Here is a 25518-nt window from a genome sequence, read left to right on the forward strand (position 1 = left end):
GCCTAAGTTATAAGGAGAAATGTAAAGGCAGGAAACACCGAAATTCGCACTTTTTCTGAACTTTGAAAATCAATTAAAAATCCAAAAAAATTTCTAGAATTTTTTTTTCTTCACATTTTGCATTCTCTGACACACTATTACCAAATAACAAAATCTCAAAAGAATTAAAAATATAGAGGGAAAAAATCATTGGTTCACTTGACACGGAATGACCCCATAGTCCAATATGGGTGGGCGGAGCTATACGTGAATTTGGGGGCGGAGCTAAACGACAGGTTGCATGTGAAACCCCGCCCACCAAATGATGCAAGAAACCAGGAAGAAAGAAGATTTTACAGCAGTAAAGACTGATGAGTATGTGAGGTGCAATACCCCTTTAACCGTTCAGCGCATGCAGTTGCGAGTGTATTCCGTCGGGGGGGGGGGGGGGTGGGGCGGGCGGGGCCTCATGTGGGTTTAATGTGCGGACTTTTTGCTTCAATTATTGCTATAGGTAAACCATCGGCGTTTCCGTAGGTATAACTGGCATGTTGTGATTTCCAAAGTATCGATGGTTTTGGAAACTGCAGTGTGTTCGCTGTACATATTTTTCCCACAATGCATGGATGGGATTCACAGGGACTGTAAAAAACCACTTTTTTCATTTATGCCAAGAGGGGCCCCAACTTAAAGGGGTTCTCCCATCTCATCCTTTTAGCCAGGCTGTATGTAGTGTCTGCTTCTCACTTCCTGTATTACTCTCCCTTCCTCCTGCTGAACGGGGCAAACAACATTTCTGCAGGTCAGATAATCTGAAGATTCTTGGGCAGAACAGTCTCAGTGTTATCTGTGTGTTTACTTAGAGAGATAACAGACCTAGCTTTATCAGCAAAGTGCAATTAGCTGAAGCCGGCAAGAGCAGTGATTGAGTGATGTCACTTGTCCTATAGGTCTGTGGTTATAGCAACACAGTCTAAACAATGGGAGAACTAAATTCACATACCAGGCAAACAAAGCAGAATTTCTAAAGCAATATATTTAGAAAAAGGCTTCAATTTACATAAGCTACCAGTATAGATAGGATCCTTGAGATGGGACAACCCCCTTTAACAGAGAGCATGTACTCCTCTGCTTCCTGTTCAGACACACCGATCTTTCACTGATTAAGCTCTGTGGCTTTCAAATACTTCCCAGCCAGGAGTGCATGTCACAGTTTACAATGTCATTACCTGGTGACAGCTCCTGTTAACTAGTTCCCTGACATTGGGATGCTGCTACACTATGCAGTCTCAGCCTCACACTCCTGATCACAGCTTCTATTAACCTGTTCTCCAGTGGCAGGGTACAGTGTAACAGAAGCTATAATCAATTACCACCAACATCATCGAAAACAGCGTCATGTGGCAGCTGTCAGAAACCAATACATTTCACCTGCTGCATACCATTACTAGCTGTGATATTTTGCGATTACCACACAGCTTGTAAGAATATGCAGATGAGATTCATCAGTGTTTCACTTGCATAACAAAATCAGAGGCCGGCATGGGAACAGGTACAGGTACATTATGAGTATCCACCCAAATACTGCCAGCTGCTAATGCACGCCAGTGTTTTCAATGAGACTTACTGATTCCAGCTTCTGAGAACCTGTCAATGCCAGAGTCTTAAAAAACAGCGTGCAGCAGCATCTGATGTCCTCATGTATCTCCTACAAATACTCCTGCTCTCTACTGCAATGTCTGAATGCAGACATACGTCGTTCACTGGCTGATGGCTGCGGATTGCAGTGGTGACTGGCAGGTGAACTCAGAGTTGAAGCATCAAGAGAGCATGGCTGGACAGTGCAAGCATGGTAAGATAATCATTAAATCGATTCTTCATTTAAAACAAAAAAAAATAAATACCAAACGTCAGAATGATTAATATGATTAATTGTGCAGCTCTAACTAATTATATATATTAAACTCCTTTTTTCATGTTATTTCTGCAGAGCACAGACACAGACGTCATCATAATCCTAGTGCAAACGCCAATCAATAGAAAATAATAAGCAGAGCCACAACTCAGTGACATCAGTGAGACAAGACATCAGTGAGAACCACCATAATGTATTTCAGAGTTTCTGTAGTATGCATAGAAAAGACAAAAAGAACAAATAGGACCTTTTATGGCTTCCCAAGCTGGATGGAAGCGTGCACCATATGGCGATTTCAAAAACAATAGAATACAAGAGAACAGCTGCTGGACATGGGCATTATGTTCTCAAAGAACAGACAGATTTCTCTAACAGGTACACTGAAATTATACTTGGGGTGTCCAGAAGGAGCCACAAAAGTTTCTAAGAGAAAAAAAACAAAAAAAAAAAAACCAAAGGACTCACATTACAAAATGTTAGTCTGAAGCACCTGCTTCACCTACAGTAATCCTTTAATATAGGGTTAACAAAGCTAGTAATTTGACACATAGGTTACAATTACTGACTGAATGCACACCTGAGCGAGGTGAAAAGCTGTATACTCGCCATACTTTAACAGCGGCATGACTTTCCTTCATCTAAGGCTCCTTGCTCTCAGATCACCAACAGTATCAGACCGGCGGTGGTCTAAATATGGGATAACTCAAAATGTTTTGTATCAAAAACCCCTTAAGGCTGAGGCCCCATGTGGCAGAAACACAGCAAAAAACAAAACAAAAAAAAAAACACGCTGCATTTTATGGTATCTGCAAAGTGGATGGGATTCTGGCCACTGCCTGTATAGGTGTAATACATGCAGAAAGTCCACAGAGGAAATCTCTGCAGACTGTGGGGGGAACCCAAAACATTTGTTGCCACAAGTCTTTTCCTTTTTTTTTTTTTTTTGCTGCTATGTGGGGCCTTAGCCTAAGGGCTAGTTCACACGTGAACTGCCCGCGCGGGTTTTGACACAGAGAGAGCCGCGGCGAGCCGCGTCTCTCTCTTGTCAAAACCCGCCCGCCGCGACCATCGCTGTCGCGGCTTAACCCTCTGCTGTCGGCTCAAATGAATGAGCCGACATAGGAGGGAGCTGCCGGGGGCGGAAGCCGCGCGGCTGAGCCTGCGCGGCTTCCGCCTGAAGAAAGGACATGTCCTTTCTTTTCTTCGCTAGAAGCAGCCCGCCTTTAGCGGAGAAAAGAAGCCCGGCGGTCTCCATAGACCACCATTATAAGGGGAGGTTTTGGACGCGAAATCCGCTGTCAAAAACCTCCCCTTATACTCACGTGTGAACTAAACCTAAGGCAGGATTGAGCAGAACTTCGTTTATATTTCCCAATCCTTTTAAAGTCCTAACATTGGCTCCAAATACCACAGCAAAATATGCAAAAAGTAAAATAAAATGAATTGCGTTTTTCTACAATTTGGAGGCTTAGATTGAATAGTTCCCTTTCAATGACTGAAATTAATGCTGTGTTTTTTAAACAGATGTCACACGGGCCAGTATTCACTGTCTGAATGCAGCCTTAATGTGATGCCCATTTTTTATTTTTGCTTATTTGTACAGTGCCATTATATTTCACAGTGCTTTACATTTTATACTATATCTAAGAGATTTACTCATCACAGGAACTATTTTTTTACATTATCATTTCTCTTGGATTGAAAATTGCCCTGACGCTGGGTTCAACACAAGCGTTCGGGTCTCTGTATCAGGTGTCAAGTCTTCTGCCTGCAGAAGACGGAAACCTGTCAGACAGAGACTGGCCGTGAGCGCCGGTGAGCGATTTATGCTCTCCACGGTGAAACTGTTTTTTTTTAAAACCGGACACAAAGTCCTGCATGTCCGAGTCTGTCCGGTTAAAAAAAAATGGTTTCACCGTGGAGAGCATAAAACGCTCCCCAGCGCTCACGGCCGGACACTTTTCATACCCATTCAAATGGATGGGTTTGAAACATGAGTGCAGGTTTCAGTCTCCTTCAGGAAACAGAAACCTGCATAACGTAAACCCCGTGCGCAGATGTGAACGAGCCCTGACATGGATAGTGTTAAAGGGAACCAGTCACCAGGACATTCACCACTAAATCAACAGCACTGTTAGGCAAGGTATGAAATATGCTCTTTAGCTTTCACTGTTATGTTAAAATTGTCCACTGACACATGAAAATCACCTCAGAGGGTCCAGAGTGCAGAATAATTACAAAAAGAGTGAGGGACTAGTCGTGTCACACAACACAGACAATACACTGATCTGAAGGGTTATCGCCATCTGGCAAACAGCTGCCAAGACGGGAATAACAGCCCCAAAGTCCTGATCCCTAGGGTGGGACTTACAGAAACATTTATGAAGTGCTGCTCTACACCATTCCTCTTGAAGAAAATAACCACCACAGAAATAGTAACACATGTAACTATGAAATATATTTATAGAACCCATAGAAATAACCAAGTCTCCACTCTTTCAATGTTTTGTCATCCTCCCCCCACCACCTTATAGAGTCAATTGTAAACTGAGTCTGAATGTGTAAGGAGTATGAACAGAATGAATCAGATATGTAAAGACAAGAAAAATATTAAAAGGAAACCTTCCATCAGTGAAGTATATTGCAAAACTGCTCCCTTCATCTGCATCATTACTGTCCGATTCCCATTTATTAGCAGGAAACCTCATTATTGCGCTGTCACAGCGGATATATCACACATAACGCATCAGTCAGGGAGTGACAGCAGGTCATCCCCATCATGGTCTCAGCAAATCCAGCCTCCTCCTCCCTTTGTGCAGTAATGTAAGGGCTAGTTCACATGGGGGCAATGAGGCAGATTTTGACAGCGGATTTCGCCTCAAAATCTGCCTCCATACAATGGTGGTCTATGGAGACTGCTAGCTTTCGTTTTTCTGCTAGCAGTTTTTTGCTGCTAGCAGAAAAAAGAAGCGACATGACCTTTCTTCAGGCGGATTCCGCCTGAGGAAAGCAATAGAAGTCAACGGAAAACGTGACCATAAACGTGCTGCGTTTTTTTTATGGTTCATTGACTTTAGAGGAGGGGAAAACCACCTGGCGTTTTCTGAAGCAGCTTTTACCAAAAACTGCTCCAGAAAATGCTGCAAAAAAATGCCTCAAGGTCAAGATTTTTTTCTGTGAACTAGCCCTTCGAGGTGGACCCACAAACTCTCTGGCTTCTAAGCTCCCTCTAGTGGTAGCCAATACTTTTATAATGATTCATCTATGTGTGATTTTAGAACTCTGTAATAGAAAAATATTTGAAACCACAAAATAAAATATATTAAAGAAATTAAAAAGAAAAGAAAAAAAAAAGGTATTCAAGGGTGGACATTCACATTATATAATATACCACTACAAAATATTTTTTTAAACCACTTATATGCTGTTTCAGAGCCTGCTATTTGCATAATGAACTTAGCTACTTTATGTCAAAGAGCAATCTGGCTGCTGAGAAAATGAACTTTTAATCTGCATGGAAATGAGCTGTTTGGTGCACCCATAGCAGGGCTGTGACTGCTGGAGCATCTGTTTTAGCATGAAGTCTCTGAGGTCGCATCTATCTTTAAGTTAGGGGCTAGTACTAGGTGAAGACCGATGCAGGTGCAGCCACACCACATGGGGCACCACACAGCTCATCTGCATACAGATTACAAATTGATTTTCTCATAATGCAAGACTGTAACACAAGACATAACAAGTATGTTCACTTAGCCACTAACTGCCCCTACAGCAATGTATAAGTGGTTTAGAAGACATTTTGGTGGTGGTAGACTGTCTTTAAGCTATAGCATAATGTTATTTGAGACACACACCTTAAAGAGGATCTTTCATGTCATAGGGCACACACTGTTCTATCTACCACTAGAAAGCCAACAGTGCGCTGAATTCAGCGCACTGTCAGCTTTCCCATTATGTGCCATGGGGCAAGAGATTTTAGTGTAGTTACCGGTATTCTCTTCACTGTCAGAAGGGGGTTTCTGACAGACTAGCCGGGTTGTGAGGAACACCCCTCCTGACAGTACTGTCCATAGCTCTGAACTGTCATTGGGGGAGTTCCTTATTGCCCAGCAATGATACTAAGCCGTGAGGAACGCCCCACCTTTTATGACAGTACTTCTCCATAGACTAGTACTAGGTGGGTCGTTCCTTACAGCTCAGTGTCATCACTGGTCATTACGGAACGCCCGCCTCTGACAGTACAGAGCTACAAACAGTACTGACAGGAGGGGTGTTACTCACAGCCCGGCTAGACTGTCAGAAACGCCCTTCTGACAGTGACGATATACCGATAACTGTACCGATATATCTTGCCCTGGGGCACATAACGGGAAAGCCAAAAGTCTGCTTTCTAGTGGTATATAAAACCAAACGTGCCCGAGAACATGAAAGGTCCTCTTTAAAACGCACAAGAAAGAAGTTACAAATAACAGCAGTGTCTTACCATCTTCTTCACCTTCATTCTCCACTAATGACCCGTTCTCTTCTTCAAAGCTTCCAATACCCGATTCTATTTGCGGAGGCTGAACGTGCTGCTGTGACAGCAACTGTCGGACATTGCTAATTTCTCTCTTTAATAATTTTAACCGTTTACTTCGGGATCCACTCGATTTCATAGCAAAAGTCAAGTCTAGCTTCTCCAGCAGCTCTTTCAGCTGTTCCTCCAGGGGCATATGGACACGATTACTGGGATTTAGCAGTTTATCAACTGTAGAAAAACGTATTAAAAATAAATTTTTTCTTCACATCCACATTTTGCAGCTAAATTGACATAACACTGCAGATCAAATGTGCCAATATATTCTATTATCATTCCAATTAACCAAAAGGAACAATGTACCTCTTCCAATACTATGTAGTCCTTATATGGGGCTTCATAATGTGCTAACAGATCATGTTTAAAGGATTTGCACAGGACTAGAAAAACATGGCTGCACACCTCTCCACATCTTGTGAACAGCATTACATCTCTGACTCATTTACTTTTTGTCTGTACCTCAACCCTACAAATTGTACAGCGCTACAGAATATGTTGTCGCTATATAAATAAAATGTATTATTATTGTCAGAAGTAGTTGATATAAGCTGCAAATCACTGTGTAAATGGCGGGGAATTCTGCAGGGTGCTGAACAGTACGCACAGTCAACAATAATAAGAGAGTTGCCCGACATACTAGCTCATCCTGCTAAAAACTAGCACAGTACATGTAGTACTGTACAGGCATGACTAGACAAATGCATGCACATCAGTTATACTGTGTTTTACTAGTTAAAGGGGTTGTCCCATCACAAGGATCCTATCTATACTGCTGGTTAATGTGGATGTAAGACTTTTCCTAAATACACTGCTTCAGCAAAACTGCTTTGTTTGTCCACTATCTTACTTTATTCAATTCTTTGTGGCCACAGCCCTGACCTAGCTGCTCATGAGTCAAGTGATGTATCTGCCTGCTCTCAGGGGGGGAGGGAGGAGGGGCTGCGTGCACAGGAGCGAGCCTGTGTATCTAGCTATTCCTGTGTCTACACCATGTGACCTAGCTTCCTGTTAGCAGATAGGGGAGAGGAGCTGCTTTCATTTCTTCTGTTCTCCCAGTTATCAGGCTAGCTAATACAATTGTGTTCATTATGGCAGAGACAGGCAGTCTCTGTATGTAACACAGAATGGAGTTGCTGCTGCCTGTACTTCATAGTCCAATATGGGTGGGCGGAGCTACACGCAAATTTGGGGGCAGAGCTAAACGGCAGGTTGCATGTGAAACCGCGCCCACCAAATGATGCAAGAACCAGGAAGAAAGAAGATTTTACAGCAGTAAAGACTGATGAGTATGTGAGGTGGGAATACCCCTTTAAATGCCCATGTGAATTGGATGGATCTTGCTGCAAATCAAACATGCCACAGATCAGGACAATTTTATTCTATGTGGTTTAAAAAAAAAGACCCCAGTCAACTGAATTTAACCACCCAATCCATGATCAATAACTCAAGGTTTATCTTGTGCTCTCCAATGGTGTTCCGATGCCCAAGTGCTACCTCCATCTTCGGAAATGTAAGGTTGATTCCATATTCAAATCAAGGCCGTGCAAAGCTAATGGAAGAAGTCAAGCTCTGCACGCCACAATGCTCGACCACTATACCGGGATTAACATCACAACATAGGGGTGGTGTTGGGATATGAAGAGCGTGACATGCTCTATTAACAATGCACCCGTTTCATTTGAAACAGCTATTTTGAATACTCATTTTTTGTAAGATTAAAGTAGCACTTAGACATTAGGACACCATTGGACAAGACCAGACAGAAGGAGGGAGAGATTCAGTTTACAAAACTTACAATCAAACTGACTTCTGAAGTACTACAGTTACTACATGACTACAACTGATAAGGTTTCAACCCTGGTCTGTGCCACCTTTACATCTCATCTTGCAAGACACAGAGTGGAGTAGCAATCTGCCGGAAGTCTGCAAAGAGCAGACGATAAGGGAGAATTTATATAAAAATTGTATGGTATACAAATATTTTTGAGAATGCTATTGATGTAGTAAACAATTTTGGTGGCTTAATATGAACATATTTTTCAATCACCCAAGTAGAGACATCTCATAGGATACCAGCAACTCCTGTAAACATATAAATCGTGAGTAAAGGTGCTCACAATAAATTCTTAAGAATAAATCCAACCTGGCAACTGTTGCTGGGAAATAGTAGTGCTATAATACAAAGACAATCCAACTCCTCTAGAGCTATAAATGCTGTTATTCTACACTCAGAATTATACAATACGGTCCTAAATTGAAATGTTTTGAAGACCACCAGGGTGGACAACAAAGACCAAGTGCAACTTATGTAAAAGTTTACAACCATAGAAAAACAAATCCTTACCATCTTCCCACGAAAACTGTGGTGGTGGTTCAATTTTTGGTGGCTCTGGCAAATGCATTCCGGTTTCTTCATCAAAACCAACAGCGTAAGCATCTCGTCTAGCTTGTCTTAACAAAACCCCACCTTGATCCCTCAACCGAACAGCAGCACGATAGAAGATTGTGTCCTTGGCATTATACTTCATGCAGTTCTCAATGATTAGATTGAAGTCTTCTTCAAATGCATTCAGATTTTTGTACCTCTGCTCCTCTAACCGTTTCTTCATGGTAGAAAAGTCCATGGGGTGTTTTATGTGGTCCAAATAATCAGGAACCTTAAATAATGAAGTGGTAAAAAGAAACAAAAACCTTAACAGTTTTACCTGGCTTGCTTAGAAAAGTGATTGTGAGCAGAGGTAAAAGCAGGATGGTCCACACATTACATTTCAACATAGCAGGTACCCTCTGGGCAGCAGAGACTGCATACATCAAACTCTCACCTCCGAAAGATTAACAGGCTGAGAAAATATATGAGCTGGATCCTTCTCCTGTAGTTGTTCAAGCAGTGATCGTAGTAGTACTGTCAGTGGTGTCAACTGAAGCTCCATAGCTACCTGCTCAACTTTAACCTGACAAAAACATAAAAGGATTTCACTTATTTAACAAACCATAAACGCAAACTCAACCAACATGGAGTAAATACATGAAGGATCACACTTTAGACTAGAACCTAAAAATGAAAAGGGGATTTATGAAAAATCGACTTTGCCATGACTGTCCCATGTAGCAAAAGGCAGCAAAACCATTTGCGGAGGAAAAGAAACGCAACGGAAACGCATCTCGTTATTTCTGCAGTATTTTTCTGTCTGTCTTCAGAGTTTTCCTCTGCAGACTTTGCGCCCCTATTATACCTATATGTAAACCGCCAGCGTTTCCACAGATATAATTGACATGCTGCTATTTTCAAAAACGCTAAATTTTTGAAAAAAAATGTTTTCTGCTGCAGATTTTTTTTTCTGTAATGTGTCTATGGCAATGTTTTTGTAACAAGGGCTTGAACCTTACAGAGGTTTTGAAATATGAAAGTTTCCCTGCGTTTGTTTGCCACTGTAAATAGTGTTTATTTCTGACAGTTTTCATAAATTCAACTTGCTAAAGCAACAGACCAAGGTATCTGAAGGCTTAGGGCGCCTTCACATGGAGTTTACGCTCCATGTATTCTGTACATTTTACACGTGTAAAATGTAGTTAGCCATTGAGTTCAATGGCATGTTCGTATAACGCGCGTCATACGAAAAAGCCATTGAACTCAATGGCTAACTACATTTTACACGTGTATTTTTACACGTGTAAAATGTACAGAATACACGGAGCATAAACTCCGTGTGAAGGGACCCTACTTTAACTTTTCTTCAAATGTACCAAAAGGCTCCAACACAACATTGTGAGGGCTGTCTTATTGCTATAGCAGCCAGGTGTCTCCTGAAAGCACTGTGGCTTGCCATAAGAACATTACGATTGATCTCTGCCACTTTCAGCTTCCAAAATAATATTAATAAAAAGTTATGGATGTTATCTGTGTGCCGTCCATGCACTGGCCGTGCTTCCGCAGCCCCATTGTAATACACGGCCATGTGCATGAACCAACAGAAATGAATGGGTCAGTGTGCTATATGGGGAATACCCAGATCAAAGGGCCTTAGTCATACATTCCCCAACCTGTAACAATAATAAGTACAGGTGTCACAGTATGAAAACGCAAACAGGTTTTTGCAACTTTGCAAAAACAAAAGCTGTAGTGGGAAGGTTTTAAAATATAGATCTATTACATTACATACACATATTGGTATACCAACAGGCTAAAAAATATATACAGTGGTCCAATATAAGTAGTTGGTTGACTGCGTTTCTCAAAGGCATGTTCTTCACAGTGAAGGCTCCTATGTACGTGTATTTGTACATATGCATGCATGCCCACAGCCACACATACACAAGTGACTTCAAAAGGAATTTCAGTAATTATGGGGAAACAAATACATCTACTCTATGGCCAACAGTCCAGTGGTTGTGAATATATATTTTCATGGGGGTATACGTAATCTAAAAATGGTACCTGTTCTCGTTTTAATTTTTCCCGTTTCCTAATAAGTTCAATAAGTAGCCTTGCTCTTTCGAGGTCATGTCTTAACCGCTGCCAGTATTTTAACTTCTTTTTCAAGGTTTGGACTTCCTCATCGTCTTCTCTCTGAGAAAAAAATAAATAAAATAAATCATAATCCACAGTATATATTATATTGTAGTTTAGGACCATTAAAATGGTTGAACAAGATTAGAAAAACATTGTACGTAACAGGGCCACCACTGTCCACAGGTTGTATGTGAGGTGAGGGGTCCATATAATTGGACCTTTTCTAATGGCAGGTACGGCCTCCAAAAGCACTGCTATTACTAATACTGTACTTTTACAATATGGCCAAAAATTAGTCAGCTGCCATTACAACTCTTTGAAGACATGGGTACTACCGTCCACTAAACCATAGATGCATCTCAAGGACTGAGAAAATTTTAAAGTGCAACTAAACTTTTGAACTTTTTCTGACATCATTTGTGAACATAAATTTTTTTTCTTTCTTCTTTGAAATCCTGCATTTCTTTATTCCAGCGATTCTCAACCTGTGGGTCGCACGACCAAAACACAGGTGGGTCACACGACCAAAAGCTGTCAGTGTAGGCCGCGGTCGCGCAGCCTACACTGACTGCAGAGAATGACTGCCCTGACGCAGGCGCGATGACGTCATCGCGCTTGCAGTCTGAAGGAGAAGGATGGTCTTCATGGGCAAGTATAATAGAGTGTGTGATTGTGTGTGTGTGTTTGTTGTACTGAGGAGCATATAATACAGTGGGGGGGTACTGAGGAGCATATAATACAGTGGGGGGCATAATGAGGAGCATATAATACAGTGGGGAGTACTGAGGAGCATATAATACAGTGGGGGGTTACTAAGGAGCATATAATACAGTGGGGGGTTACTGAGGAGCATATAATACAGTGGGGTGGGGGGGCATAATGAGGAGCATATAATACAGTGGGGTGGGGGGGGGCATACTGAGGAGCATATAATACAGTAGGGTGGGGGAGCATATAATACAGTGTGGGGGTACTAAGGAGCATATAATACAGTGGGGTGGGGGGAGCATAATGAGGAGCATATAATATAGTGTGTGGGGGGTACTGAGGAGCATATAATACAGTGGGGTGGGGGGGGACTGAGGAGCAATGAGATTTTTTTTAACCGGACAAAAAGTTGGATGTGCAGGACTTTGTGTCCGGTTAAAAAAAAAAAAAAAATTGCCGCAGAGACCAGAAGGCGCTCACGGGCGTACACTAACTGCCAGGTTTCTGTCTCCCGTCAGGAAACCCACAAAGTGGAGACCGGGCGCAGATGTGAACCTGCCCTAAAACTGATTTTTGTGTCATACGAAAGCAGACACCAAAAGCAGTGTTTTGTTTTACAATACTCGTAATAAAACTGTTGAAGTGACACCCCAGAGTAGACATGCCTATACTAGTGAAAACAGTGTACAGCTTTCAGCACTCTATACAGAAACTAGGGAAAGAATACATAAGCGCAGTATTACACAAATAAGAGCCAAAAACATATTACAAATTTAGTAAAACAATTGCTGCCAGAAACTCAAGAGTTGTTTGAAAGTTTAATCACACTTCAAAGAAAACCTTTCATCTCCCCCCACAGATTTTTAGCATATGTTAATATAGGCACCAATCCGCTGTCTCCAGTATAACTGGAATTTTCTCTCTAGCCCCATCATTCCCCAAAAAGCTGTACAATCAGTTTTACTGCCCAGTATGCTACTTAGGCCCTGTACTGTCAGAGCCCAGTCAGGTGGCCTACTTCTGTCTGGCACCACCCACCTGACAGTACAGAGCCCGAATAGCATATAAAGCTCCAAAACTAAGGGCTTGGGAAAGGTGAGAGTTAGGGTAAGTTCACACAGTACTTTGCAGGCAGATTTTGACACAGAATCCGCCTGCAAAAAAAGTCTCCCATTCATTACAATGGGACTCACTCGCTTGTTTTTCTCGCTAGCATTTTTGTTTTTTATTTTTCAGCTAGCGGGAGAAAAAAGTGGCATACCCTATCTTCACGCAGATTCCGCAGCTCAGTCAGCTGCGGTGTCTGCGGCCCGAAACACCCTCCTGCATAGGACCATTCATTCGGGCCTAATCAGAAGCGGGATGCCGTGCCAAAGAGCCACATGGCGGAAAAGGTTTCTGCCATGTGAACTTACCCTTAGGGGGAGGAGAAGAAGAAGGAAAAAAAAAAAAATACATGCCTGAATCATTGAAGAAGCGCTTATTAAATGATGCAAAGAGCTGGACTTGGTGGCGGTGATGGAAGACGACTAGTATTACAAATGAAGGAGCATGGCTATTGAAGTATTGTAAAATCTACTCTCTGGTTAGTAAATATTTTAATGAAGAAACATCTGCACAATTCTATACTCAATGACAGAATGGAAATATACATACTTGCTGAATATTTCTCTGGGACTGTAAACTGGACTGCAACCGCCTCAGTAAAGGAATGCCATTTCTTGAGAGTCTCTTTAGTAGCCAGTAGCTTTGTACCCGCTCAACAAACTGCTTTTTCCGTTGAATTGATACCTGGTTTATTATTTTGTTTATTCTATGGGAGATAAAGTGATAGAATAGTTAACACAATAATCAAACATTTCCAAAACGTAATGTATATTTCACAACCAAACAAGTCATCCCATTGCATTCCAAAACGGTCACCAGGTGCAGGATACACTAAAAAGATTCTCCGTCTGATACTGCCATATACGGCAAAGTGCCTATTACATATTAAGCCCATCTCATATATACCAATCTCACCAACATAAGACTATACCCGAGCTCACAGATGGTGGTACCCACAAAGCACTACTATGGTGGCAACACTATACTGTTAAGTGCAGCTTTGACTAACACGCAAGATGTTCTTAGAGCAGCTTCAAGGAAGACGTAAATAAATAAGTGAATACATGCCAGGAATAGAGAATGCAGAATTTCTGAGAAAAAAATGCACAGATCTGTGCAACAGTGTGAGTGAGGTTTAAAAAAAATAAACCTTTTTTTTTTTTGTGAGAATCCTTTTTTTAGGCTAAGGCCCCACATAGCGAGTCACAGCAAAAAAGCACTGCGGAAAAGCATTGCATTATTTGCAGAATATTCCTCTGTGGATTTTCTGTCCCTATTATACCTACAGAAAGCCAGTGAATACATTGGAAGCACAGACTAAACGTGCTTATAGTTTTCAACCGTTAAAAGTAGTCACATGGTCCAGGACTGCCCACTGTATCCATTGAAGACAAAATATACTGGAGCTATGGGTGAAAAACAGCAAACTCGGATACAAAAAAACTCCCCAAAAAACATCTGTTCCATAACTTGTAACTTCAGGCTTAGGGTGTTTTAAAAAATCACCACCACAGAAAGTTGTCAATACTGTGCGCCACCATAGAGAATGAACTGACAGCAAATACACTCTATGGATGGCTTTCGAATGATCCACAAAGTGTCTAGAGCCTCAGAAATGCACCACTATTCCAATCCACACTATTGTCACTCAACTCTTATTTAAGGGTCACTTTGAAAGGTTATATTACATTTTCAGTAAACCTCCAATTATGACTAGTATCATTCCTTTTATATGATTGAGTGAGCAGGGTGACTGACTGACCCCATTTATAACATTGTATACTGCAGCCCTCCAGGTGTCTCTTGCCTCTAATATCACATGCATACAGGACAAATGACAATACATTTTCTGGAACTGTGTGATAGATTGGTTTTGTTCATCATGATACTCTTTTTCCAATGTTTATTTTGTTATTCCATATGCAAACCACAGACCTGGATGTAATGCAAAAGCATGCAAACAAAGCACCTACTAACAATAAGGAAATATAAGAGCATTCCTGTAGGTGACAATGCATTCACATGATCAAATATTTTTTAATTTTTGGGAAAATACTGCTGCTGCCATAAGATACTCACAGATATGGGAGAAGATAGCTGTGAAATAGGAGATCCAATATTAGCAGCACTGTGTCTGCCATGAGCAATGAAGAAGCGGTCAGTGTTTCATCAATGAAAAACTGATGATATCCCCTGAATTTTATTTCAAAATTTTTCAGCTTGTCAGTTTTTCACTTCCATATTTCATCAGTTTTACTGTCTATACCTTCGGATCATTGAAAAACAGGACGCACTCTGAGGTATGACTGGACAATTATTCGAAAACCGAACATCAACCCAGATAACGGATGTTAATTTGTTCACATCAGTTATTTCTGTTTAGTTATTACAATATGTGCGAGGTTTTACCTCCAGTTTTGTTCAGACAGAACACATCTAAATCGGAACTGCTATTATACTCCAGAGTCTCTTCAGATCCCGGAGATTAATATACTGAAGCCCAGGAAAGGTGATCAAATTTATTTATTTTTTCTTAATATTTGATCACTTGCTTTGGCCCTCTACTTATACTCTGGGATGTGAAGGGAGCCCATAGTATAATAGTTTCTGTTCTGCAGTGTTCGGTCTAAAAATAAAATTACGGGACTAACCTCTCGAACCAAATCTCATGAGTGTCGCCCAACATGCACTTATTTGTAGTTTAAATGGGATGTGACCACCCAAGTTAGTATTAATCGTAACTGAGATAAAATGCCTGATTAATCTTGATTTTGATTCAGGTCATATCCCTAGGGTACAGGTATGGTGTGGATTATGTACAGAATTGCGTATAGATAATCCAGTAGCAGGCTTTTTTTCTTTTTTTTTTTTTGGTGAATTAGGCCAGAGGAGGTATTAAGAAAAAAAACAAAAAAACAAAAAACAAACTGTGTTCTACTGTGTCCTTCCAGCACGCTCCAGTCCTGTTGCCAGCTTTGACATCCCATGTCAATTCCACTGCGGCCAACCAGTCACATGTGGAGGAGACTTCCACCAGAAAAAAAAAAAAAAAAAAAAAAAAAGGACCAGTAAGATCGAACCGTGCTGGGAGACAATGGAGCACTGAGGACACAAGAGAATGTTAATTAAATTAAATAAAATTTTTTAGCCTGGACAACCCTTTAAAGAGGACCTTTCACGTCCTCATTGATGTGAATTGAGCGCACTGATAGCTTTCTCAGTACTGGAGATATCGTTGCCTTTAATTTCAGAACAGATATATCCACACTGTCAGAAGAGTGGGTCTTAGTGTCTACATCATCACATCGCAATGACGCTAGGCTGTAAGGCCGGCCCTTCTGACCGATGAGATATCGGTGCCAAAATTCACAGCAACAATATCTCCAACCCTGGGGCTCATCGATGGGAACATGAAAGGCCCAATTAAACTGAAAGGCTCTCTTAGGGTGCATGCACACTACGTAACGCCGGGCGTGTATGAGAGCCGTACACGCCGGCATTACGGCAGACTGCCGAACACTTCCCATTCACTTCAATGGGAGCGCTCGTAACAGCGGCGTTTACGAGCGCTCCCATTGAAGTGAATGGGAAGTGTTCGGCAGCCCTGCTGTAACGCCGGCGTGTACAGCTCTCATACACGCCCGGCGTTACGTAGTGTGCATGCACCCTTAGGCTAAGTCCACACGTTACGGAAACACAACTTTGTTTTGTTGCAGATTTTGATGCTTTTTTGAGCTAAAGCCAGGAATGGATTGATCAGAAGGGAGAAGTATAAAAGCTTTTTATATAGTGCCCATTCCTTTTGTAGCCATTGTTGACTTTGGCTCGAAAGACCGCAGTAAAATCTGCAACATGGGGACACAGCCATAACCTCATATACATCCCAACAATTATTTCTGCATAGTGATTGACAAATGGTGGATTTGAAGATCTGCACATCATGCATATTCTTTGTGCAGTTCTCGTCCATAACCTGGAAAAAATATATTGATGGTTTACTATCAGCTATCAAAGAAAACACAAGTAAGATCCTGTTCACACTTTCATCAAATTTACCTAGAGAGACACTGAATCAGCTCAGTTAATGGATATATATATATATATATATATATATATATATATATATATATATTTTTTTTTTTTTTTCTTTTATCTATCAGAAAGACTAAATGGCTGCGCTTCTGAGACATGTTTAAGCTACTCAGCGTCTTACCTTGTAAAGATGACACATACATACGCAGTGTAAAATAGCGGTCAAAAAGGTGACCAAGTGCTTCAATAAAGAACCTTAAACATAAGACACTGGAAGAACAAAGCATCACAGCTGTTGAGTCACTCCTGCTTTTTGTGGTGGTTTCGCAGTGAATCATACCATATGAGAAGAACTGAGGGAGATTTATGAAGCTTTCACTTGCCAATACCAACCAATAACAGCACAGCTTTCACTGTGACCGGCAACAACCAGGACAGACAGAGAGTATGAATTTACACATCATTTCCATATGGCTTCCCATCTTACCTCTGAGGTGGAATATCTGGTACACTGACTGTTGGGACCACTGTACACGTTTCAGTCACTGCTTTTTTGGATTTCTTAGCTTTTTTCCTAACTTTAGACGTTGACCTCAATGACTTATCAGTGCCTTTCCTACAAATGCCATTTTTAGATTCAGGTTCATCATAAATATTTAATGGCCTCCTGACACACCCTGAAGGAGTATGAGCATCACAGTATGCAGTCTTTTTCACAGAAAACGTTGTGCCACTCACAGTCACTTCCTTCACAGGCTCCATTTTCATGTAGAGCCCAGCCTTCTGTGCACAGGTTACATGAAAAGCTGTGTAACAGTTAGCCTTATGGCACTGAATGCAGGCACCAACACCTTTTTTCTTGCAGAGGTAGCAAGTTAATTTCCATCTTGCCGGGGGAATGTTACGAACACCGTCAATTGGTTCAATAAAAACTGTGTTTGCAAACCCTACTTCCGGTATCCATAGAGCACAAACAACATGTCCCCATCGATCGTCATCTGTCTTTTTAAAGGCACCTCCCCTGTTCGGGCACAATACGCACTCAATTGCGGTATTACCTGACTGTAGACAATGTCTGCATAGCCACTGTCCTTCTGGGATGTATGGCACACCATAACACTCTTGATGTACTGCTAAATTACACATATCACAAAACAAGATAACATTACTATTTTGACATTCACCATCCATGCATATACAACACACAGCGTCCTCATCGATCAATGACTGCTGGTCGCCCTGCTTTTGGTTTTCAAAGTAAGATTCTTTTTCAAATCGGTCCATAAGAAATTCAAATATGTCTTGAGACACTGCTGAGAAGCCCTCGCTTTTCCTCTTCTCGTTTATTATTTCCAACCATGCATAATCCTCTTCATCCATGTCATATTCCACTTCTTCATCCAACTCTTCAGAGGACTTTTCCTGAAATTTGTAGTATGCAGCAGACCTATTGGGTGCAGATGGGGGGCTACATTCTATAACACGGACTTTGGGTTCTGGAAGAGTGCTGGTGGTCGCATGACCATGAGTGGCTGGAAGAACTTCACTTTTCTTTTTTGCTTTGCTCGCTTTGTGTCTTTTAGACCGCAGACAAACCTGGGGAGGTTGCTCGCTGTTTTCTTTATTGCTATTGCATTCACTCATTTCTTGAGCAGTGGGATCATCATCAGAAATAATATCTAGTGGATCAAATATACTTATTCGGTGCAAACGTCCTTCAATTTCAATTTCAACCATTCTCTGTGCCTGGGCATAAGTCAAGGTCTCTCGAGTAGGGGAATGTTTAATACTACACGGAGAAGTAGAAGTTCTGGGGGCCGAAACCCTGTGCCAACGTCCTTTTCGTCTCATCTTGAGATCTGAAATGAAATTAACAAGGTTTTAAGAAATACTGACATTTAAGAAGGACATGTATAAGAAAAATACTGATTTTAAAAACTTTTCTCCACTTTTCTTGCATTAACAAAATGAAATATGCAACATTCTGGAGAGGGAAAAAGAAAAAAATATATAGACATAGACCGCACATACCAAGATTGATCTTATACTTTTAAAGCAAATTCTACAGAAATGTATATAAGGATATTAGTAAACGTATTGCTCAAGGCTTATGGCAAGGCTTTAGAGTTCAAAATGGAGTTCAAAGTGGAACCCCAGATAAGTAGACAAATCAAGAAGAAGAAAAAAAAAAATATCTATAGAAAAAAAAAAATTCCAGTAAGAATACATTCACATCTGCGTTAGAGTTTCCGTTTAGAGACACTGTCGCAGGGTGTGTCAAAAAATTGCCGGTCGAAAAAGGACTGCAAGTCTAATTTTTTCATCCGTTGAGTTCAGCCTATAAGAACAGACATCCGAAATGTCCCATTATAGTCAATTAACTCCGTCAGATACCATTTTAGTCTGCTATTGTAGCGGTCTGTGCCCATTGCCCTGTTCATCCAACAGACACAATGGGGCAACTGTGACCAGTGTAAACAAAAACAAGAAAAAAAAAATTCATAGTACAGAAATGTAATGTTACACCTTAAACCAATGTGCAGAGTATATTCTACACTTAATTCTTAGAAATATCAGCCTCCAAAGAGACGTGAATAAGATTTGAAAAAATTAAAAAAAAAAAATTGCAAAACATTCTGCATTCAACCAAGTTACTGCAAGATTAGATTCCATCGGTTTGAAAGTCTCAAGCGTTCCTGGCAATTCTTGTTAACTAAGCATACAATTATGGAATACACGTCACTATAGAACATAAACCTAAAGGAAGAGTTCAGCTCATAAAAATGGGATGTACCTATAAGTGAAGTAGCATACAACAGAAGTTTATGGCAAAAAGCAGGAACAGTGACATATTTTGCACTACTCAAAAGGGGACTGGACAAAAGTGAAATTGTCACGGTTTGTATGAAAAACGTTCGTTGAACCAGTGTCTGAACTCATACTTTGTAATACTAAATTATAAAGTATATATGTTAAAAAATTGCAGTTATTACGCTTATACAAATAAAACGGCTAGAATGCTCCCAAACTCAAGAAAAAAAAAAAAAAAGTTTTCACTGATAAAAATCTACTAAATGCAAAAAAAAAATAAAAAAAAATAAATAAAAATTAGGCGATGTAGCCTAAGGGATATGATAATGCTATATTAAAAAATGCTAATGTATATAGTATGGATAGTGAAGCTCGGGGCAGCAGGGACTCCTAGCATCATATATCTCTATCACGCAAGGAGTCTTAGGGTAAGTTCACATGGGGTGTTTTGGTCAGGGTTTTGAGGCTGTATCCGCCTCAAAACCCTGACCAAAAAGACGGCACTCATTAAAATCAATGGGAGCCACTCGGGTCTTTTTTCCGGGAGCCGTTTCTTCTGGCTCCCAGAAAAAAAGAAGCGAGATGCTCATTCTTCAGACTTAGTCGCCTCGCGATTCGGCCTGAAGACACTCCCTTCTCCGGACAAGGCCCATTCATCAGGCCCAATCAGGAGCAGAGTGCGCGGCTGGATGCCGATGCAGTGCACCTGCTTTCAGTCGCGGCTACCCGGTTTTTGGATAGGAACCTGAGGCGGAGGAAGCCTCAGGTTCCGATCCAAAAAATCCCCGTGTGAACTTACCCTTAATCTTTGACTGGGAAATCCAAACAATGTATGGACTAGATTGCCAAGAGCATGGAGTCTTACTCCTCTTCCCCCAAAATAAAACAAATGCAAACTTATGCTAAACCAAGTGTACATGTGTACATAGGGAGTCAGGAGACGTAGCTGTCTATTGAAGCAAGTACTGAAGGTATGTGGTCCCATTTACAGACTACTGGCAAATGTAGACATTTACTGTAAAGCATGATAACATTTATCAATAACTCTTGCCATCTTGTATTTTATATACAAGCACAATAAATCGTGGGCTGCCTTAAGCCAAGTCAGCTGGTTGGGAGGTCAGCATCAGACACCCAAAAGCAATCAGATACTCATGATCTAAAAATGTTCATATCCTGGACAACCCCTTTAATCAATAACCAGAAAAATCAAGATTAAAATCGAAAATTGCCTACAAAATTGGACAAAAAAAATTTGAGATTTTATTTTTTTAGCAAAATCACACAGCCCCATTTCAGTGATCTATGTAAATTTGTGTTGGTGTGTATAGTGGCATATGTACTAACTGTACATAACTGTTTAGCTGAGAACTAAGTTATTCTAAAGCCTAAGAAGTCATGGACAAGCCAAACTTTTACAGCAGATATCAGTCATCCAAGAAACTGAAGTCCCAAAAACCAACATAGGTTTATATCAAGTATCAGTCTTCCCTAATGAACTAGAAGATTAGTATCCAAGAGAATGGACCATGACGTGATTGGCTAACGGTAGGGCTCAAAATATAGATAACCTCTATGTAACTTAGGAGCACAGATTTCCGGCAAGAACTAGAAGACAATCTCAGGAGTACTCAAGTATAAAGTCTATATGCAAAGTTGTGGTGAGAAAGTGGAACAGAATGAGGTGATGAAGGGAGCTGGTTTTGTGGTTTTGGTGTGGGATGCTCCAGTTATCTCATACAGACACATCAAAGTGTTGAATGCGTATTTTCAGTCACTTCTTATTCAAGCACAGATCTTTCACTTTCTAAATTTGTCAATGTTCACAGACCTTGATATGAAGCTGCCAGGGACATTTGGTTAACAACAAAAACACTAACATGAAATTTAAGAATTATATATAATGAAGTTCTGAAATCCTAGGGCTAAGGATGGCCTTATAAATATTTTATGAATGTTGGCCAAACCCACTGATCTTGGAAAAATAATATGGCATTCCTCAGGTGTACAAGTGTCCTGTCGTTCTTTTCCAAGAAAAGAACGACAAAGAACACATGCACACTCGACTGAAGTAAGTATTCACGTACACTTGGAGATCAGAAGCATTTGGCCAAGAGCTATTGTGTATGGTCAACCCAAGATTGGTGGGATCTGAAACATATTTATCAGCGTTCATTTCCTACTGTAATGCTGGGATCAATCAAAAAGTGGCCAAATGACATCCGCTAGAAGAGGACAATTTTTCATGCGTGTATTCAGCATGTACGTCTGCACGTGTCTTGGAGAACATTAAAGACAACTATCTCTGTAATATGTACTGGAGCAGTGAATGCAGCAATATTTTCAACATTGATTGAGGGTCTTTGTGGAAAACCAATTCACATTGCTACATACACTACTATGGTTCATGTACAATAAGGGAGCCTTCACACGGAGTAAACGCGCGTGTATTTTTGCAAAATACACGTGTAAAAATAAGACTCCCATTGACTTCAATGACATTTTACAGGCATATTTTTACACGTGTAAAAAATATCATTGAAGTCAATGGGAGTCTTATTTTCATACGTGTATTTTGCAAAAATACATGCGCGTTTACTCCATGTGAAGGCTCCCTCATAAAAAAAAATACTGCAATCTGAGTAAGACTTGATAATACATTTTAAAGTGATTGTTCAGTTGCAGTACATAAAAGTTATTGTTTGTATAACATTATACAATTTTCCAATATCCTTTATTTTCTAGATCTCTGCTTGCTGTCATTCATTCTGTTTACTTCCAGTCTATAAAAATCAGTCTATGGTCATGTGATGTACACACAGCTTGTAATAGTCACAGCACAGTAATCAGACATCTGCCTGGTAACCAGCTGTGCACCTGTGTGCTCATCACATGACCATGGACTGTATCACATGACCATCGACAGATTATAGCCACTGGAAGTAAGCAATGAAAGTCAGATCTAGAAAACCATGAGGAATTGACACAGAAGTTATTGTTTGCATTATTAAAAATAAACTCTCTGTATAAATTCCGCATGGTTTTCTAGATCTCTGCTTGCTGTCATTTACTTCCAGTGGCTATAATCGGTCCATGGTCATGTGATATACACAATTCATTACGAGGCAGATGTCTGATTACTGTGCTGTGACTTTAACAAGCTGTGTTCCGTCACATGACCATGGACCATGTTCATCACATGACTATGGACTGATTTTTAGCCACTGGAAGTAAACAATGAATGACAGCAAACACAGATCTAGCACACTATTAGGAATTGATACAGAAAGTTTGTTTCTTTATATACAAACAATCACATTTACTTTCTCAAACTGGACAACCCCTTCAAACCCCACCATAAGTACAGATTACTGGGAAGTTCCCCTTTCCATTTGTCGTTTACTCTCTGTTATCAGCCAGATGAGTGTAGCCTATGCTGCACCAGGCCATGCATATATGAAGGCTACTTCCCAGGTGCCTGCGCCTTTAAGGCCATATGGCCGCACCACTAGACAACATGCTGATAGGCAGTTGAGTGTTTGATAACAACACGAGCAGGCTGAGTTACCTCACAATACAGCAGCGCCGCCTGGCTCCCATGAAGAGTTAAATACCCCCAAACTTGGGACAGGAGCCAGCCCCGTGACGTCACTGCACCAAACACTTTTCCCGGGCCCGTTTAAATCAATGGGTGGCCGTTAGAGCGGCCAGGATACGGGAGCAGCGGAGTCCTGCTCTCCGCCGTGTCAGCGCCCCGCTCCCTCTCACCGCTCTGCTCGTCCAGCCTCACTCCAAGCCCACAGTTGCAAACATGGCGTCTAACAAAACAAGCGCACAAAGCAGAATACACACACACACACACACACAGCAGAAGCAGGGAGCAGCGGTCCTCCTTCCCCTGACGCCGGCTGGGGATGGGGGTGGAGAGTGAGAGCTCGGCTGTGCGCAGTCACAGCAAAATGAAGATGAGACGAGACTGTAGGGCGTAATGGTCGCCGTTACCTGCGGACAGCGGAATGACTGTTGACACTCGGGGTAGCACCTAATGGCGACCGATCGTTTTCCCAGCCTGACCGCGAACTGTGGCCACCGCCACGGAGCGATCACAAAAGCTTCCCCTCCTCTCCAGATCTTCCGGTTGTGACTCCCTTCCTTGTCCAGCCGAAAGGAGGAGGAGGGGCCCCGGAATCGGCCGTGAGCCACTTTCCTGGGATCCGTGTGCACGTCCTGGCCTGTCTCCGGGTATACACACGGCGGCCGCGGCTCGGCCCAGATTCTTCCTTTGAAACAAACAATGCGGTTTCACCAGAACGCGGACCGCCCCTCTCCGCTGGTCCGACGTAACGGCGTCACGTAGGTTACGTGCCGCCATGATAGAGGAGGCAAGTATTCTGGTCACACCAAAGTGTTGTCATGGTAATCAGTCAGCGCCCTTGTAAAAACCTATGCGTTTCAGTCAGGATAAGAGGACTTCTAGACCCATAAATCTGATGGGTGTGGGGTTTTCTGGATTTACAGTGTAAATGAGGTGTAAGAAAGAGCTAGTTACTTTTCTAATAAACTTCCTGCACAGACTCAATAACTACTATAGCTGAGAGGTAGCTATGGTACATGCAATACAGTCAGGGTCTGGGCCCCTGGCGCCGCACCACCCATGAGGCGACCTGAAGCGAGCGCTTCAGGCAGCGCTATGCCAGGGCCCCAGGGAGGGCGGCATTTTTGCTAACCTAAGCAAAGCGGTGCTGCTCCAGCTGCCACCCCTCACGCTCAGGCAGTCTCCGGGCCTGCTCTCTGCCGGCGAACGGCGCTAAGCCCCGCCCCCTTCGATTTGCCATGCCCCCTCCGCTCAGCCAACAAGCCCCCGCTCTGCCCCCTCCCCCGGCTTTCTGTAGTTCGCCTCGGGAAAGGGGCAGGTTCACCCCTGCCAGCTGATGTAGTGTAAAACTAATAATGTATACTTTGTACACTGCTGACAGCTAGCAGAGATTTCGGTAATGTGCAGTTATTGAACTGCATTAGGGAAAGTCGTGCCAAAGAACTGACATACGGATGTAGCAGAGTTAGAGCCCGTTCACATTACGTCTTAATCATAAGTTTTGTGGATACAAAAAAATGATGCGAAAAGTAACTTGAACTTCTGCAATTTATTAAACTGCTCCAGGATGACAATGCAGAAGACAACAAAAAACAATGAAAAGTCAATGGAAAAACATTTTTGAATGTCGTTTGATTGTTTTTTGTTGTCTTCTGTAATAAGTCAAAAATATATAGTAGGTTAGCCACTTCCTAACTGAGGGCCAGTTCACACAGAGTTTACGGGCGCGCCTTCTGGCAGGTATACACGTGTCAGAATGTGAGCGCTCAAAACAGATCCCATTCATTTCAATGGCTCGTTACGGACGTATATCGCGCATAATTTTGCAGCCGCGTGTATACGTGCCAGAATGCATGCCTGTAAATTTCATGTGAACTGGCCCTAAAGATGCATTAAAAGAAAAATGGCTATTCAGGTGCTGCCTCCAGTTCAATGACCACCCCGTTTTTGGTAAAAATTTGTAAAAAAAGATATGCTAATCAGGCTCACCAAGCACCCTGGGCGTTCCCCAGGGCCAGCAAGCACCCTCCATATGCTCCGTTATGCCCTTATCCTCCACACTTGCTGTACCGCCTACATCATCTGTTGTCTCGTTCCTGGCACTTCAAATCCAGTAACGCTCCATTCTGAGCACTACTGTGCATGCCTGAGCGTCATTTTCTTGTAGCTACCTACAGAACTCAGCATACTGCTTAGTATGCTGTTCTATACCGAGCTATGCCAAAATGGTGCTCAGGCATGCGCAGTACTGCGCATCCAAGCGCCATTTTGTTTTAGCCTGCTAT

At 41.8% G+C, this 25518-nt stretch overlaps 1 protein-coding gene across 2 annotated transcripts in view; it reads right to left on the reverse strand.

Moving 5' to 3' along the window:
• The window catches only part of BRD1 (bromodomain containing 1), a 47733-nt gene extending 23808 nt beyond the window's left edge, over positions 1 to 23925 (reverse strand). The window contains exons 1-7 of one of the 2 annotated variants that reach the window (XM_075274167.1): positions 23641 to 23925; positions 17315 to 18686; positions 13345 to 13501; positions 10906 to 11037; positions 9293 to 9421; positions 8815 to 9127; positions 6378 to 6641 (exon numbers count right to left, since the gene is read on the reverse strand). In XM_075274167.1, coding sequence (XP_075130268.1) covers positions 6378 to 6641; positions 8815 to 9127; positions 9293 to 9421; positions 10906 to 11037; positions 13345 to 13501; positions 17315 to 18678 — 2359 coding nt within the window. In that variant the 5' untranslated portion in view covers positions 18679 to 18686; positions 23641 to 23925. Of the gene's footprint in view, positions 1 to 6377; positions 6642 to 8814; positions 9128 to 9292; positions 9422 to 10905; positions 11038 to 13344; positions 13502 to 17314; positions 18687 to 23206; positions 23261 to 23640 lie in introns of those variants that run through there. The other variant, XM_075274169.1, reaches the window with a different exon arrangement.
• Positions 23926 to 25518: the final 1593 nt, after the last annotated feature.

This window comes from Leptodactylus fuscus, chromosome 5, assembly GCF_031893055.1.
Source record: "Leptodactylus fuscus isolate aLepFus1 chromosome 5, aLepFus1.hap2, whole genome shotgun sequence".
NCBI classification, from domain to species: Eukaryota; Metazoa; Chordata; class Amphibia; order Anura; family Leptodactylidae; genus Leptodactylus; species Leptodactylus fuscus.